This window comes from Scophthalmus maximus, chromosome 18, assembly GCF_022379125.1.
Source record: "Scophthalmus maximus strain ysfricsl-2021 chromosome 18, ASM2237912v1, whole genome shotgun sequence".
NCBI classification, from domain to species: Eukaryota; Metazoa; Chordata; class Actinopteri; order Pleuronectiformes; family Scophthalmidae; genus Scophthalmus; species Scophthalmus maximus.
This window is the reverse complement of record NC_061532.1, coordinates 20,289,504-20,302,983: the sequence shown is the minus strand read 5'-3', so window position 1 is coordinate 20,302,983 and position 13,480 is coordinate 20,289,504. Positions and strand designations below refer to the sequence as shown.

At 47.2% G+C, this 13,480-nt stretch overlaps 2 protein-coding genes across 2 annotated transcripts; both read left to right on the top strand.

The window, feature by feature from the left end:
• The first annotated feature begins 277 nt into the window (after nucleotides 1-277).
• On the top strand, nucleotides 278-6,805 carry myh6 (myosin, heavy chain 6, cardiac muscle, alpha). Its single transcript, XM_035617206.1, has 2 exons — nucleotides 278-6,240; nucleotides 6,347-6,805. The coding sequence occupies exon 1, from the start codon at nucleotides 419-421 to the stop codon at nucleotides 6,218-6,220; it is 5,802 nt and encodes a 1,933-aa protein (XP_035473099.1). The 5' UTR covers nucleotides 278-418; the 3' UTR covers nucleotides 6,221-6,240; nucleotides 6,347-6,805.
• Nucleotides 6,806-7,960: 1,155 nt separating this feature from the next.
• On the top strand, nucleotides 7,961-8,566 carry LOC118290003 (putative transmembrane protein INAFM2). Its single transcript, XM_047328858.1, has one exon. It carries the CDS (start codon nucleotides 7,961-7,963, stop codon nucleotides 8,564-8,566), a length of 606 nt encoding a protein of 201 aa, XP_047184814.1.
• The last annotated feature ends 4,914 nt before the right edge of the window (nucleotides 8,567-13,480 follow it).

The following is a 13,480-nucleotide window of genomic DNA, read 5'->3' as shown; positions in this document are numbered from 1 at the left end:
TTAATCAACAATAAGAAGTAAAAAACATAAAAGAGTATTGAATCAGTGTTTGTGAGAGTTCTGCTGCAGGTGAATAGTGAAGCTGTTCCTGCAGGACACAGTCGGGTCTAAATGAAGAGGTGTCCGGAGACTTTATCAGGCAGTAGCAGATAAGCAGTGAAACTCTGCTTTCCTAAAATGGACTTTAACAGCCAAAGGTCCTGGATCTGCCCTCAGGGTGCTGTCACATCCCAGGACAAATTTAGTTTGACTGTTTTTTTCTTTTCAGCAGTTGTCTCCTAATTTGGTCCTCAGAGAGCCTTTATAAACGGCTGCCTGCAAGGAAGACTCTGTAGTTCTTCACCACATTCACCAGGGAAAAGACTCTTTCTTCTCAGTTTGCTCTCGGTTCTGACTACTGAGGACCTCCACCCCAACCATGGGGGACGCACTGATGGCCGAGTTTGGGAAAGCTGCTCCTTACCTGAGAAAGTCAGACAAGGAGCGTCTGGAAGCTCAGACCAGAGCTTTTGACATCAAGACTGAATGTTTCGTAGTTGACGATAAGGTAGAATATGTGAAGGGACAAATCCAGAGCAAAGACGGAGGCATGGTGACCGTCAAGAAGGATGATGGAACAACCGTAACTGTGAAGGAGTCCATTGTTCACCCCCAGAACCCGCCAAAATTTGATAAAATTGAAGACATGGCGATGTTCACTTTCCTCCATGAGCCTGCTGTGCTGTTCAACCTCAAAGAGCGTTATGCAGCCTGGATGATCTACACCTACTCTGGGCTCTTCTGTGTCACTGTCAACCCCTACAAGTGGCTTCCTGTCTACGATGCTGAGGTGGTGGCCGCCTACAGGGGGAAGAAGAGAACCGAGGCCCCCCCTCATATCTTCTCGATTTCTGATAACGCCTACCAGTACATGCTGACTGACAGAGAGAACCAGTCTGTCCTCATCACCGGAGAATCCGGAGCAGGAAAGACTGTCAACACTAAGAGAGTCATCCAGTACTTTGCCAGCATCGCAGCCGTTGGTGGAGGTAAAAGAGACACCAGCAAGGGAACACTGGAGGATCAAATCATCCAGGCAAACCCTGCGCTGGAGGCCTTTGGCAACGCAAAAACATTAAGAAACGACAACTCATCTCGTTTTGGAAAATTCATTCGAATTCATTTCGGCATGAGTGGCAAACTGTCATCAGCCGACGTCGAGACGTATCTGCTGGAGAAGTCACGCGTCACCTTTCAGCTCAAGGCTGAGAGGGACTACCACATCTTCTACCAGATCCTGTCCAATCAGAAGCCAGAGCTGCTGGACATGCTGCTAATCACCAACAACCCATATGATTATTCCTACATCTCCCAAGGAGAGGTAACAGTTGCATCCATCAATGACTCCGAGGAGCTGATGGCCACCGACAGTGCCTTCGATGTGCTCGGCTTCACTCCAGAGGAGAAGATCGGTGTATATAAACTTACTGGCGCCATCATGCACTACGGCAACCTGAAGTTCAAACAGAAGCAGCGTGAGGAGCAGGCCGAACCTGACGGGACGGAGGCCGCTGATAAATCGGCTTACCTTATGGGGCTGAACTCTGCTGACCTCATCAAAGGCCTGTGTCACCCCAGAGTCAAGGTAGGAAATGAATATGTCACCAAAGGCCAAAGTGTGGACCAAGTGTACTACGCCATCGGCGCTCTGGCAAAGTCAGTGTATGAAAAAATGTTTAACTGGATGGTTGTGAGAATCAACCATTCCCTGGAAACAAAACAGCACCGTCAGCACTTCATAGGAGTGCTGGACATTGCTGGATTTGAGATCTTTGATTTCAACACCTTCGAGCAGCTGTGCATCAACTACACCAACGAGAAACTACAACAGTTTTTCAACCATCACATGTTTGTTCTGGAGCAAGAGGAGTACAAAAAAGAAGGTATTGATTGGGTTTTCATTGACTTTGGGATGGACTTACAAGCCTGTATCGATCTCATTGAGAAGCCACTCGGGATCCTGTCGATTTTGGAGGAAGAATGCATGTTTCCCAAAGCCAGTGACCAGACTTTTAAATCCAAGCTCTATGATAATCATCTGGGCAAAAACAAGATGTTTGAGAAGCCGAGGGCAGCAAAGGGGAAAGCAGAGGCTCATTTCGCCCTGGTTCACTATGCTGGTACTGTCGACTACAACATCGGTGGCTGGCTGGTCAAAAACAAAGATCCCCTGAATGAAACTGTGGTCGGTCTTTACCAAAAATCCTCCCTGAAGCTCCTCAGTGTGCTGTTTTCAAGTTATTCAGGAAATGATGGTGGTGACAAGGGAGGTGGCAAAGGAGCCAAAAAGAAAGGCTCCTCATTCCAGACGGTGTCTGCACTTCACAGGGAGAACCTGAACAAGCTGATGAACAACCTGAAGACCACACATCCCCACTTTGTCCGCTGTCTGATTCCTAATGAGAGGAAAACTCCAGGAGTCATGGACAACTGCCTTGTGATGCACCAGCTGCGCTGTAACGGTGTCCTGGAAGGCATCAGAATCTGCAGGAAGGGTTTCCCAAACAGGGTGCTTTATGGTGACTTCAAACAGCGCTACAGGATCCTGAATGCCTCCGCTATTCCTGAGGGTCAATTTATGGACTGTAAGAAAAGTGCTGAAAAGTTACTGGGATCACTGGACATTGACCACACTCAGTACAAGTTTGGCCACACAAAGGTTTTCTTTAAAGCTGGACTGCTGGGAACACTGGAGGAGATGCGAGATGAGCAACTCTCTCGGATCATCACCAGGATCCAGGCTAATGCCCGGGCGATCCTCATGAGGGCACAGTTTGCTAAACTGGTGGAACGTAGAGATGCTCTGATGGTCATCCAGTGGAACCTTCGCTCGTTCCTTGGTGTAAAGAACTGGCCCTGGATGAAGCTCTTCTTCAAGATCAAACCCTTGCTGAAGAGCGCTGAATCTGAGAAAGAGATGGCCAACATGAAAGATGAGTTCAACAAGCTGAAAGATGCTCTGGAGAAATCAGAAGCAAGGCGGAAGGAACTGGAGGAAAAATTAGTGACTCTTCTCCAAGAGAAGAATGATCTAACTTTGCAAATCCAGTCTGAACAGGATACTCTGACAGATGCTGAAGAACGCTGTGAACAGCTCATAAAGAGCAAGATTCAGCTGGAGGCCAAAGTCAAAGAGATGACAGAAAGACTTGAAGATGAAGAAGAGCTGAACGCAGATCTCACAGCTAAGAAACGTAAGCTTGAGGACGAATGCTCCGAGTTGAAGAAAGATATAGATGACCTGGAGCTGACATTGGCCAAGGTTGAGAAAGAGAAACACGCTACAGAGAACAAGGTGAAAAACCTGACAGAGGAGATGGCTTCGCAAGATGAGAACATCATGAAGCTGACCAAAGAGAAGAAGGCACTGCAGGAGGCTCACCAGCAGACACTGGATGACCTTCAGAGTGAAGAGGACAAAGCCAACAGTTTAAACAAAGCTAAAGCTAAGCTGGAGCAACAGGTGGATGATCTGGAGGGCTCGCTGGAGCAAGAGAAGAAGGTCAGGATGGACCTCGAGCGCTCAAAGAGGAAGCTCGAAGGAGACTTGAAACTGACCCAGGAGAGTTTGATGGACTTGGAGAATGACAAACAACAGCTGGAGGAAAAACACAAGAAAAAAGACTTTGAGATAGCCCAAGTCAATGCAAGACTAGAGGACGAGCAGGTGGCTTCAGTTCAGCTCCAGAAGAAGCTGAAAGAAAACCAGGCGAGAATTGAGGAGCTGGAAGAGGAGCTGGATGCTGAGCGTGCAGCCCGGGCCAAAGTGGAGAAGCAGCGCTCTGATCTTTCCCGTGAGCTGGAGGACATCAGTGAACGTCTGGAGGAAGCAGGTGGAGCAACATCAGCTCAGGTGGAGATGAATAAAAAAAGAGATGCTGAATTTCAGAAGCTACGAAGGGAGCTGGAAGAATCCACCCTCCACCATGAGACCACTGCTGCAACCCTGAGGAAGAAACATGCTGACAGCGTTGCTGAACTGGGCGAGCAGATTGATAACCTGCAGCGGGTGAAGCAAAAGCTGGAGAAAGAAAAAAGTGAGCTGAAACTGGAGCTGGATGACTTGTCTTCAAACATGGAGAGTGTGGTGAAGGCCAAGTCCAACATTGAGAAAATGTGCCGTACAATGGAAGACAACATGAATGAGTACAAGAGTAAATATGAAGAAGCTCAACGAACCGTCAATGACTTGACTACCCAGAGGGCCAAGCTGCTCACTGAGAACGGTGAGTTCGGACGCCAACTGGAGGAGAAGGAGTGTCTTATATCACAGCTGACCAGAGGGAAGAACTCATACAACCAGCAGGTCGAAGATTTACGCAGACAGCTAGAAGAGGAAGTCAAGGCAAAGAATGCTCTTGCCCACGCTGTGCAGTCTGCTCGTCACGACTGTGATCTGCTGCGAGAACAGTTTGAAGAAGAACAGGAAGCCAAGGCTGAGCTGCAGAGAGCTCTGTCCAAATCCAACACTGAGGTGTCAGCTTGGAGGACAAAATATGAAACTGACGGGATCCAGAGAACAGAAGAACTGGAAGAAGCAAAGAAGAAGCTGGTCCAGAGACTGCAGGAAGCTGAGGAGGCCATTGAGGCAGTGAATGCAAAGTGTTCATCGCTAGAGAAGACCAAGCACCGCCTCCAAAATGAGATTGAAGACCTGATGCTGGACCTCGAAAGGTCCAATGCAGCATCTGCAGCACTGGACAAGAAGCAAAGAGCCTTTGACAAAGTCTTGGCAGAGTGGAAGCAGAAATTTGAGGAGTCACAGTGTGAGCTGGAGGCCTCCCAGAAGGAGGCTCGGTCGCTGAGTACTGAACTCTTCAAACTGAGAAATGCCTATGAAGAGAGTCTGGATCAACTAGAGACGATGAAGAGAGAGAACAAAAACCTCCAAGAGGAGATCTCTGACCTTTCTGACCAGCTCGGGGAGGGTGGCAGGAGTTCCCATGAACTGGAGAAGATCCGGAAGCAGCTCGAACAAGAAAAGGCAGAGCTCCAGTCGGCACTGGAGGAGGCAGAAGGTTCCCTGGAGCATGAAGAGAGCAAGATCCTGCGAGCTCAACTTGAGTTCAACCAAGTGAAGGCCGACATGGAGCGGAAAGTGGCAGAGAAAGATGAGGAAATGGAGCAGGCCAAAAGAAACTACCAACGCATGCTTGAGTCACTTCAGTCTTCTCTGGAATCTGAGACCAGGAGCCGCAATGAGACCCTGAGAGTGAAGAAGAAGATGGAAGGAGACCTGAACGAGATGGAGATTCAGCTCTGCCAAGCTAACAGACAGGCCGCCGAAGCCCAGAAACAGCTCAAGAGCCTTCAGGCGTTCCTGAAAGACACTCAGCTGCAGTTGGACGATGCACAGCATGGCAACGACGACCTGAGAGAGAACATCGCTCTCCTAGAACGAAGGAACAACCTGATCCAAGCTGAGCTGGAGGAAGTGAGAGCTGCTCTTGAGCAGACGGACAGAAGTCGGAAAGTTGCTGAACAGGAGCTGACTGACGCGACCGAGCGAATGCAACTCCTGCACTCCCAGAACACCAGCCTGATCAACCAGAAGAAGAAGCATGAGGCAGACCTCCACCACCTGCAGAGTGAGATGGAGGACGCCATACAGGAGAACCGCAATGCCGAGGAGAAGGCAAAGAAGGCCATCACAGATGCAGCCATGATGGCTGAGGAGCTGAAGAAAGAGCAGGACACCAGTGCCCATCTGGAGCGCATGAAGAAGAACATGGAGCAGACCATCAAAGACCTGCAGCACCGCCTGGATGAGGCCGAGCAGATCGCCATGAAGGGAGGCAAGAAGCAGCTCCAGAAACTGGAGGCTCGCATCAAAGAGCTGGAGAACGAGCTGGAGGCTGAGCAGAAAAGGGGAACAGAGTCTATTAAAGGGGTTCGCAAGTACGAACGCCGCATCAAAGAGCTCAGCTACCAGACTGAGGAAGACCGCAAGAACATGGCTCGTCTCCAGGACCTGGTGGACAAACTACAGCTGAAGGTCAAGTCCTACAAACATGCAGCTGAGGAGGCAGAGGAGGCGGCAAACACCAATATGGCCAAACTCCGCAAACTGCAACACGAGCTTGAGGAGGCCGAGGAGAGAGCCGACATTGCAGAGTCACAGGTGAACAAGCTGAGAGCGAAGACCAGGGACGGATCCTCAAAGAAGGGCCTGGATGAGTGAGGAGGTCCCAGAGTCAACAGGTGCGTTCAGGACCAAAACATTCACTTTGAAACGTATAAAGATGTATAAAGTCTTTTCTTTTTTTAAAGTCATCATTAATGTCTGTGAATCTGTTCTGATTGACAGGTGTTCCTGCTCCTGGGCATTGCAGACGAAAATAAAGGCTGCGGTTATTGTATCAGGTTCTGTAGTAATATTAGAAGTAGAGTAAATAACTAATCACTGGTCATTTTAAATTGACGAGGAGCAGAGAGAGGAGGGAGGATGCGGTCAGGGATGTGTAGAGAACAGGTTGAGGGTGAGGAAGGTCGAGAGTCGAGTCCAACGCAGATTCAACAACAGTCAGAAGAAAGTTTGACAAAAGTGAAAAGACTCAACGAGCTGCTGACGAGAATCAGAGCAGAGCCACAGACTGTTTCACCTCCTGAATAAAAACCGTCCGCAAACTTTGCTTCTCTTGTGCCTGAATTCAACCAACTTCTGTTTCTGTGAAAGTTTGAAAACCAGTTTCATCCGACAGCGACATCCATTTAGTTTGTGACCTGCCCCGAAACATAATGTACAACATGAACATCGTGTGTTGAAGAAGACTTGAACAATAAACTCCTCAGGAAAATGTTTTACTGACTTTATGAATCAAGTAGTCATGTTCTCATAGAGTCGCCCTCTGCTGGTCAGTACACAGAATACAGGTTCAAAAAACAAATAAAATACATTTTTAAATGAAAAAATCACAGATTTGCAAGATAACAGTAAGTATTGGTAATGAGGCGGCTGAAGCGCCCCCTATTGACACGGAGCTGTAACTGCAAGGCAAAAAGTCGACAATTCAATAAGAGAAAAATAAAAATATATTTTTGAGTTGCAGAGCAGAAGGCCTGACATCTTTAGTGTAATACATTGTTTATAATATTTGATTTAATATAAGAGTCAGTGTAATATCTCTCTGATGATAATAGTAAAAGAGATTTATCTAAAAAATCATCTCTGATTTATTTAACGGCTCTAAAGTCAAGTTCTCTGCCTGTTGTTGGTCTTTTGAATCTAAACAAAGATCATTTTCTGTGATATTGTCAATAGCTAAACAATTTTCTTAAAAGACTTAACGTGTTAAAAACTGTTTCCTCCAAATCATCTTTGCTTTTTTATACAAATTCAACCAAAACTTTATCAACTCTTGGATTTGACTTCATGCTACTGTGTCATGATGAGTGACAGCGGTGCAGCAGCGCCGCCCTGTGGTCACTACACGTGATGATCAGAACAGAACAACCTGAGGATTCTGGGTAAGAATATTCTCCTGTCAATCAAATCTGCTCAACCTGGAAAATCCTGGAAGCTCGAGATCAGAGAACCAAGAAGGATGTTCTTAATGGTGTGACGTCATCGATGTGTCGTTGATGAATCAGTTCCTCTGTCGATGTCACTGACTCAACCTGATGTATGTCTCTCTTGCTTCACGAAACCGGAAGTTCAGGAAATGCTTTTCAAGTAACATATGTAATTAGATCATTTACATATTCAGACATTTCAGAGAGAAATAACTGTCTTCGTGTTTCAAACTTTTATTCTCCACCAAACACGACGCTTTTATTCTGAAGACACGCTACCGGAGCTTCCGGTCCGTGTTGACTCGGTGGAGCTTGACGGAGCTCCGAGCAGGAACCCGTGGGTCCAGATGTGGATCCAGATGTTAGTCCAGATGTGGGTCCAGACGAGGCTGCCGGAGGGACCGGGAGGATGAGCTCACAGTCTGAACCCGGTCCTGATCCGAACCACCCGCTGACCATGCGGGACCCGGCGGAGCGGGGCAGACCCGCCACCTACACCGGGGACAAGAAGGCGAAGCTGGTGGCCAGAGACAACCGGAGGTGGGTGAGGCTGAGCACCGCGGTGGTCTACGTCCTGTCCGTGTCCCTGGCTGCCGTCATCCTGGCTCTCTACTACAGCCTGGTCTGGAGACCCGCACCCGGTCCCGGACCCGATCCCGGTCCCGGTCCGGCTCAGTCCGGGGCCGGGACCGGGGAACCGAGAGCCAAGAGCCCCGGGACGGAAGCGGATTATATAAGTGGGAAAAACGCGTCAAAGAGTGAAACTCGGACCGGATCAGTGGGGGTCTCTCCCGGGGACCCTCCGGTCCCGGGGACCCGGACCTCTGACCTCCATGTCCCGGGCAGCGCCACCGACCCGACCGGGCCCGCTCGTGCCGGACAAGGCTCCATCTCCCCGGCTGGGACCACCGCCGAGGACCCGTCCAACCTGCCCACGCACCGGGTCCGGGATGGAGGCGGGAAAGTTCCGTTGCCGAGGAAACGTGGCGGGACATCAGCGAGACTTTCAAAATAAAACGTGACTCTGCGTCATCGATCTGCCGCTGATCGATCACGTGGAGCAGGTTTCATAACCTGTAACTACGTCAAAGTTAAAATATTACCATTAGTATTATATAGTTTTATTAATTATATTATTATAAGTATATAATTGTGTATCTGTCTGTGACGTTACGTATCATCTTAGACACAAGAGCATTTGATGTGTAAAATATCATATTAAAGTGAAAAACCACGTCCTCCTCATGAACATGAAATATTCAGATACGTATGAATATGAATATGATCATCAGCTTCAGCATGAACGAGACACTGTTCTTCTTCCTGCAGTTCGTCTTTTGACAATGCAATTTAAACAATGACATAAAACACAGGACACAAACGTTAGACATCAGGTTGACACAAATACAACTGACGCAGTGAAACGAGATGAATCTGAACGAGTGAGAACAAACCATGTAACCGGCTCACTACAAGGATTAATATGAGCTGCTGAAGTTTCTTTGAAGGAAATATTCTTGAAGTGATTTTTGCTGTTTATTATGATTTGGGAGTTGGTTCCATCCTGTGACTGAACGTTGACTTGATTTATGGATTTAAAAATGAAACCACCTCCAGCTGTTGGATCATGATGAATCTGAACTAAAGGATAAAAGGTCTTTTAGTTGTTTTGACATCCTGGAAGAAAACCATGAGTGAAAACACAAATCTATTTAGAACTCTGAACCAGGAGAGAGCTGTATTCTGTATCAGTTGTAGTTTTATAATATTTCTTATTGAAATGCTGGACCACGCCACAGAGCAGTAAAAGAACAAAGCCTGAATGACTGGTGTCACTGTTTGTGGCGTCAGGTTTTAAAGTTTCAGTTTCCAGTCTCTGAATGTGTTTGTTCCAGGAGATCTGCTGTCAATGAAGAGAGAGAAGCTGAGATCAAGACACTGATATAAAACTATTTTCCTCTCAAACTGCATGTGTGACTCTTGATCTTAGATTCAGGATCAAACTGGATCTAGTTTGGGTTCTGGTTTCCGTCCCCCCAGATGGGTAAGACGAGGAAGCCGCTGAACGTACTGAGTCGACCCTGGTCGAGGATGACCCACAGCCGGTCGCCGACCTCCAGGACCATGTTGTTTTGCTCAGATTCTCTTTTCCTCTCAAACTGCATCTGTGACTCGTGATCTTAGATTTAGGATCAAACTGGATCTAGTTTGGATTCTGGTTTCCATCCCCCTATTTCGTGGCAGCGGTCAGAGTGGGACTGTCCATGGGGAATACGAGGAAGCCGCTGAACGTACTGAGTCGACCCTGGTCGCGGATGCTGTTCCCAGACCAGAGGGTGACCCACAGCTGGTCGCCAGCCTCCAGGACCAGCGTCATGCCGTTGGAGCTGCTGCTTTGAGCATGTACAGTCTCATAGATAAGGTCTGCTCCCACCCCGAGTCTACTATGAGTCCAGGTCTACTAAGACTCTAGGTCTACTACGACCTCAGGTCTACTAAGATTCCAGGTCTACTACGACCTCAGGTCTACTATGACTCCAGCTCTGCTAGCACTGAAGGTCTACTACGACTCCAGGTCTACTATGACTCCAGCTCTGCTACCACTCAAGGTCTACTACGACTCCAGGTCTACTATGACTCCAGCTCTGCTACCACTCAAGGTCTACTACGACTCTAGGTCTACTACGACTCCAGGTCTATTACGACTCCAGCTCTGCTACCACTCAAGGTCTACTACGACTCTAGGTCTACTACGACTCCAGCTCTGCTACCACTCAAGGTCTACTACGACTCTAGGTCTACTACGACTCCAGCTCTGCTACGACCTCATCTCAGGTCTAGGAGATCTACGAGGAGAAGCTCTGATTCTGTTGCTGCAATCAAAATACAAAAATGTTTCATTTTTCATTTGCTTGTTTCGCCAGAGGACGACGAAGACAAAAACCTTTGATTTACTTCACAACAGGACAAAACATTTTCTCTACATTTATATATAGTTGTTGCTTGAGTCAAACCAGATTGGATCCCTGTTAACCACAGTGAGTCCAGCTGAGTACTTGTTTTCTCTCCAGCTTTGCCACTCTGTTCATCAGCTGCAGCAGCATATGTTGAGTAGAGATCCAATCCAGGTCCACCTGAGCCCGGACCAAACCACAGACCACCAACAGGACCAGACACTGACCCAAAATCTTCTCAAATTGAAGACAACTGGACGGACGACAGGAGTCGACACACTGACGATTGAAAGACTCGGACTGCAGGATTTATAGCCGCAGTCTGAACCATGTGTCTCAGGGTTGGTTGGGCTTGAATCATCTTTAGACTTTAATCTGTTAACAGATTTAATTTCATGTGCCAAGACTTAATCTTTTCTTTTCTGTGATCCTCTCCTCTAAACTGAAAAAACACAGAATACTGGACCAAACCAGGACCAGGACACCCCCCCTCCACACACACACAGCCCTCTGGTCAGAATGAAACTTCTATTTGAACAACACAGTGTTTGTGGAACTTTGACCCTGATGAACAAACACAGATGTAAGAATCAAAAAACACAGGACGAGATGTTAGAAACTGTCCAATGTGCCAATAGGTGCTGAGCACTTCCACGAGATTTGTGTTGAGAGTGTAACTTAGGGACTGGTGGTTCTCTGAGTTATGTGGGAGGCATATCTTGACTTGGGAAGAGTTTCAGGACTGTTGTACACCGGACACATCATCAGTAGTGTTCCTCTGCATCATTGGGTGTTTCGGCCTTTTGACACTATACACCCTCCACAAGGACGATCAGCCCTCAGCTCGTGTCCGGTGCCCAACAGCTCCCGAACCCAACCTGCTGCTGAAAGTGGCGACGATCCTCTGTGGTTTACTCTGTGTTTGGAGACCTGCACGGCTCATTCCGCTTGATCCAAACCCACTGGCTACTTCTTTCAGCTGTCTCGGAGACTGATTTTATCTTCTGCCACAGAGCCTGACCGTGGCATCCAAGTTCTTTAACAGTCTGATGGTAGATGAAGCCACAAATCCTCTGCATCCCACTTCCACTGATAGACTTTGGTGTTCCAACCACGATGCCTCTGCCACTGTGAGCTCTACGATGTGAGCAGTCTTCAGTGAAGGGGACCAGAAGACCATGTCTGGCCTGAGGTTGGTGGAGGCAATCTCTGGTGGAAAGATTAGCTGCCAGCCGATGTCCGCCAACATCCTCCAGTCACGTTTCACATGCCGAAGTGTCCTGCTTCAGACTTGGTGGAAGGATGTTTAGATGTTTTCTGTCCTTTTCGGACAAACGTATTGTTCTCGGAGGTATAGAGTTGGTTGCACTCCTCTGCTGTCTGGCTTCTTAGGACCTGATTGTGCCGCCAGGTGTATCTCCCTGGCGTGAGGCTGGTCCTGTGTCTGAGAGGTGTTGCTCTGATAATAGAGCTGATCTTATTTGCCTCCATTTCCCAGAGCTCCCTCCAGCTGATCTTTCTCCTCTCCAAATCTTCCCACTGCATCCATTGACCCTGTTTCTCTAGACAGCCTTCGCACTTCTTGCGCCCTCCTCCTGTCTCTCCCTTGCGGTCATGCCAAAACCCTGCTGGACGTGTCCCACCATGTCTTTGTGCCTCAGTGATCCTTGAGGTTCAAAGAACGCATTTGTAAATATACATATGTGAATTCATATTATCAGGACGACGTACTTCAAGTAAATAAATATTAAACCAGATTCAGATCATTGTGTGAACGTTCACTGACTTTGATTATTGAATCACTGACTGATTTATTGATCGAGTCCAAACCTGAAATTGATTAAAGATTAATAAATGAATGGATTATCATCTTCACCACCGAGTGATTGGTCTCTTCAGTTTCTGCTCTGCTGTTTTTAAAAATAAAATTTTGTTCTTAAATTAGTGTTTTTTCAGATGAAAGTGCTGCAGTACGTTGTGATATACAATAGTCACTAAGTACAGTACTGAAGTGAATGAGGGTTCGTGTCCTGACCTCTGAAACACTTTAATCATCCTGTAACAATCCATCATGTGTTAATCTGACCAGATCTATAATCTCTTTCCTCTCAGGCTTAATCCGACCAATCAGAGCTTGTTTCAAACGGGGCGTGTCACGGTCCATCGCACTCCCGAGGATCATTGTAATCCCGTCCGATGCTCCACAAGTGAGGTCATCGTCAACCTCATCATCTTACTGTCCAGCGCCGGGTTTCACCTCCAGGCGCTCACAGGTCAGAGGTCACAGGTCAACGACCCCCCACCAGTAAACCGTCCTGGTTTCCTTTAAATACTCACACCTACTGGACTGTTCCCCAAAACAATACAAAGCTGAGCAGTGAGTACAGTAAGTAGTAGTGTAGCACTGTACACAATAGTGTACTTACTGTACTCAGTATTTATTGCATTGTACTCAGTATTTACTGTATGTATACTCCGTTTACTTACTGTACTTAGTATTTATTGTACTGCATACTAGGTGTACTTACTGTACTGTATACTCTGTGTACTTACTGTACCATGTATTTACTGTACACTCAGTTTTTACTGTACTGTATACTCGGTGTACTCTCCCCTGACTGAGGCTGTGGAGCAGAAGTCAAAGTATCACAGTACGTGTTCATATTCTACTGTAGCTACTCATTATTATAACTCAGAACTAAATGTACACAAACACTGATTCACTGTATTGATTTACATGAAGCTTCTCACTCCATCTCCAAATATTTGATATAATATATAATCACATCGAATATTAATGTTCAAAAGTCAGTTTGACCTTCAGCTCAGAGGTCAAGCCGTCTGACCTAACTGATCAGATCCAGATGAAAATACGTTTATTATTCATCTTTATCAACAGAACCTGCAACAGCGCGTGAAAACATAAGCCCCTCCCCCTGAGCTTGTTGGTGAAGCTGGACAAAGGGGGCGGAGCC

Excerpts from the sequence above, each read along its gene's own strand:
- myh6 (XM_035617206.1), top strand. The coding sequence starts at position 419 with ATGGGGGACGCACTGATGGCCGAGTTTGGGAAAGCTGCTCCTTACCTG.
- LOC118290003 (XM_047328858.1), top strand. The coding sequence starts at position 7,961 with ATGAGCTCACAGTCTGAACCCGGTCCTGATCCGAACCACCCGCTGACC.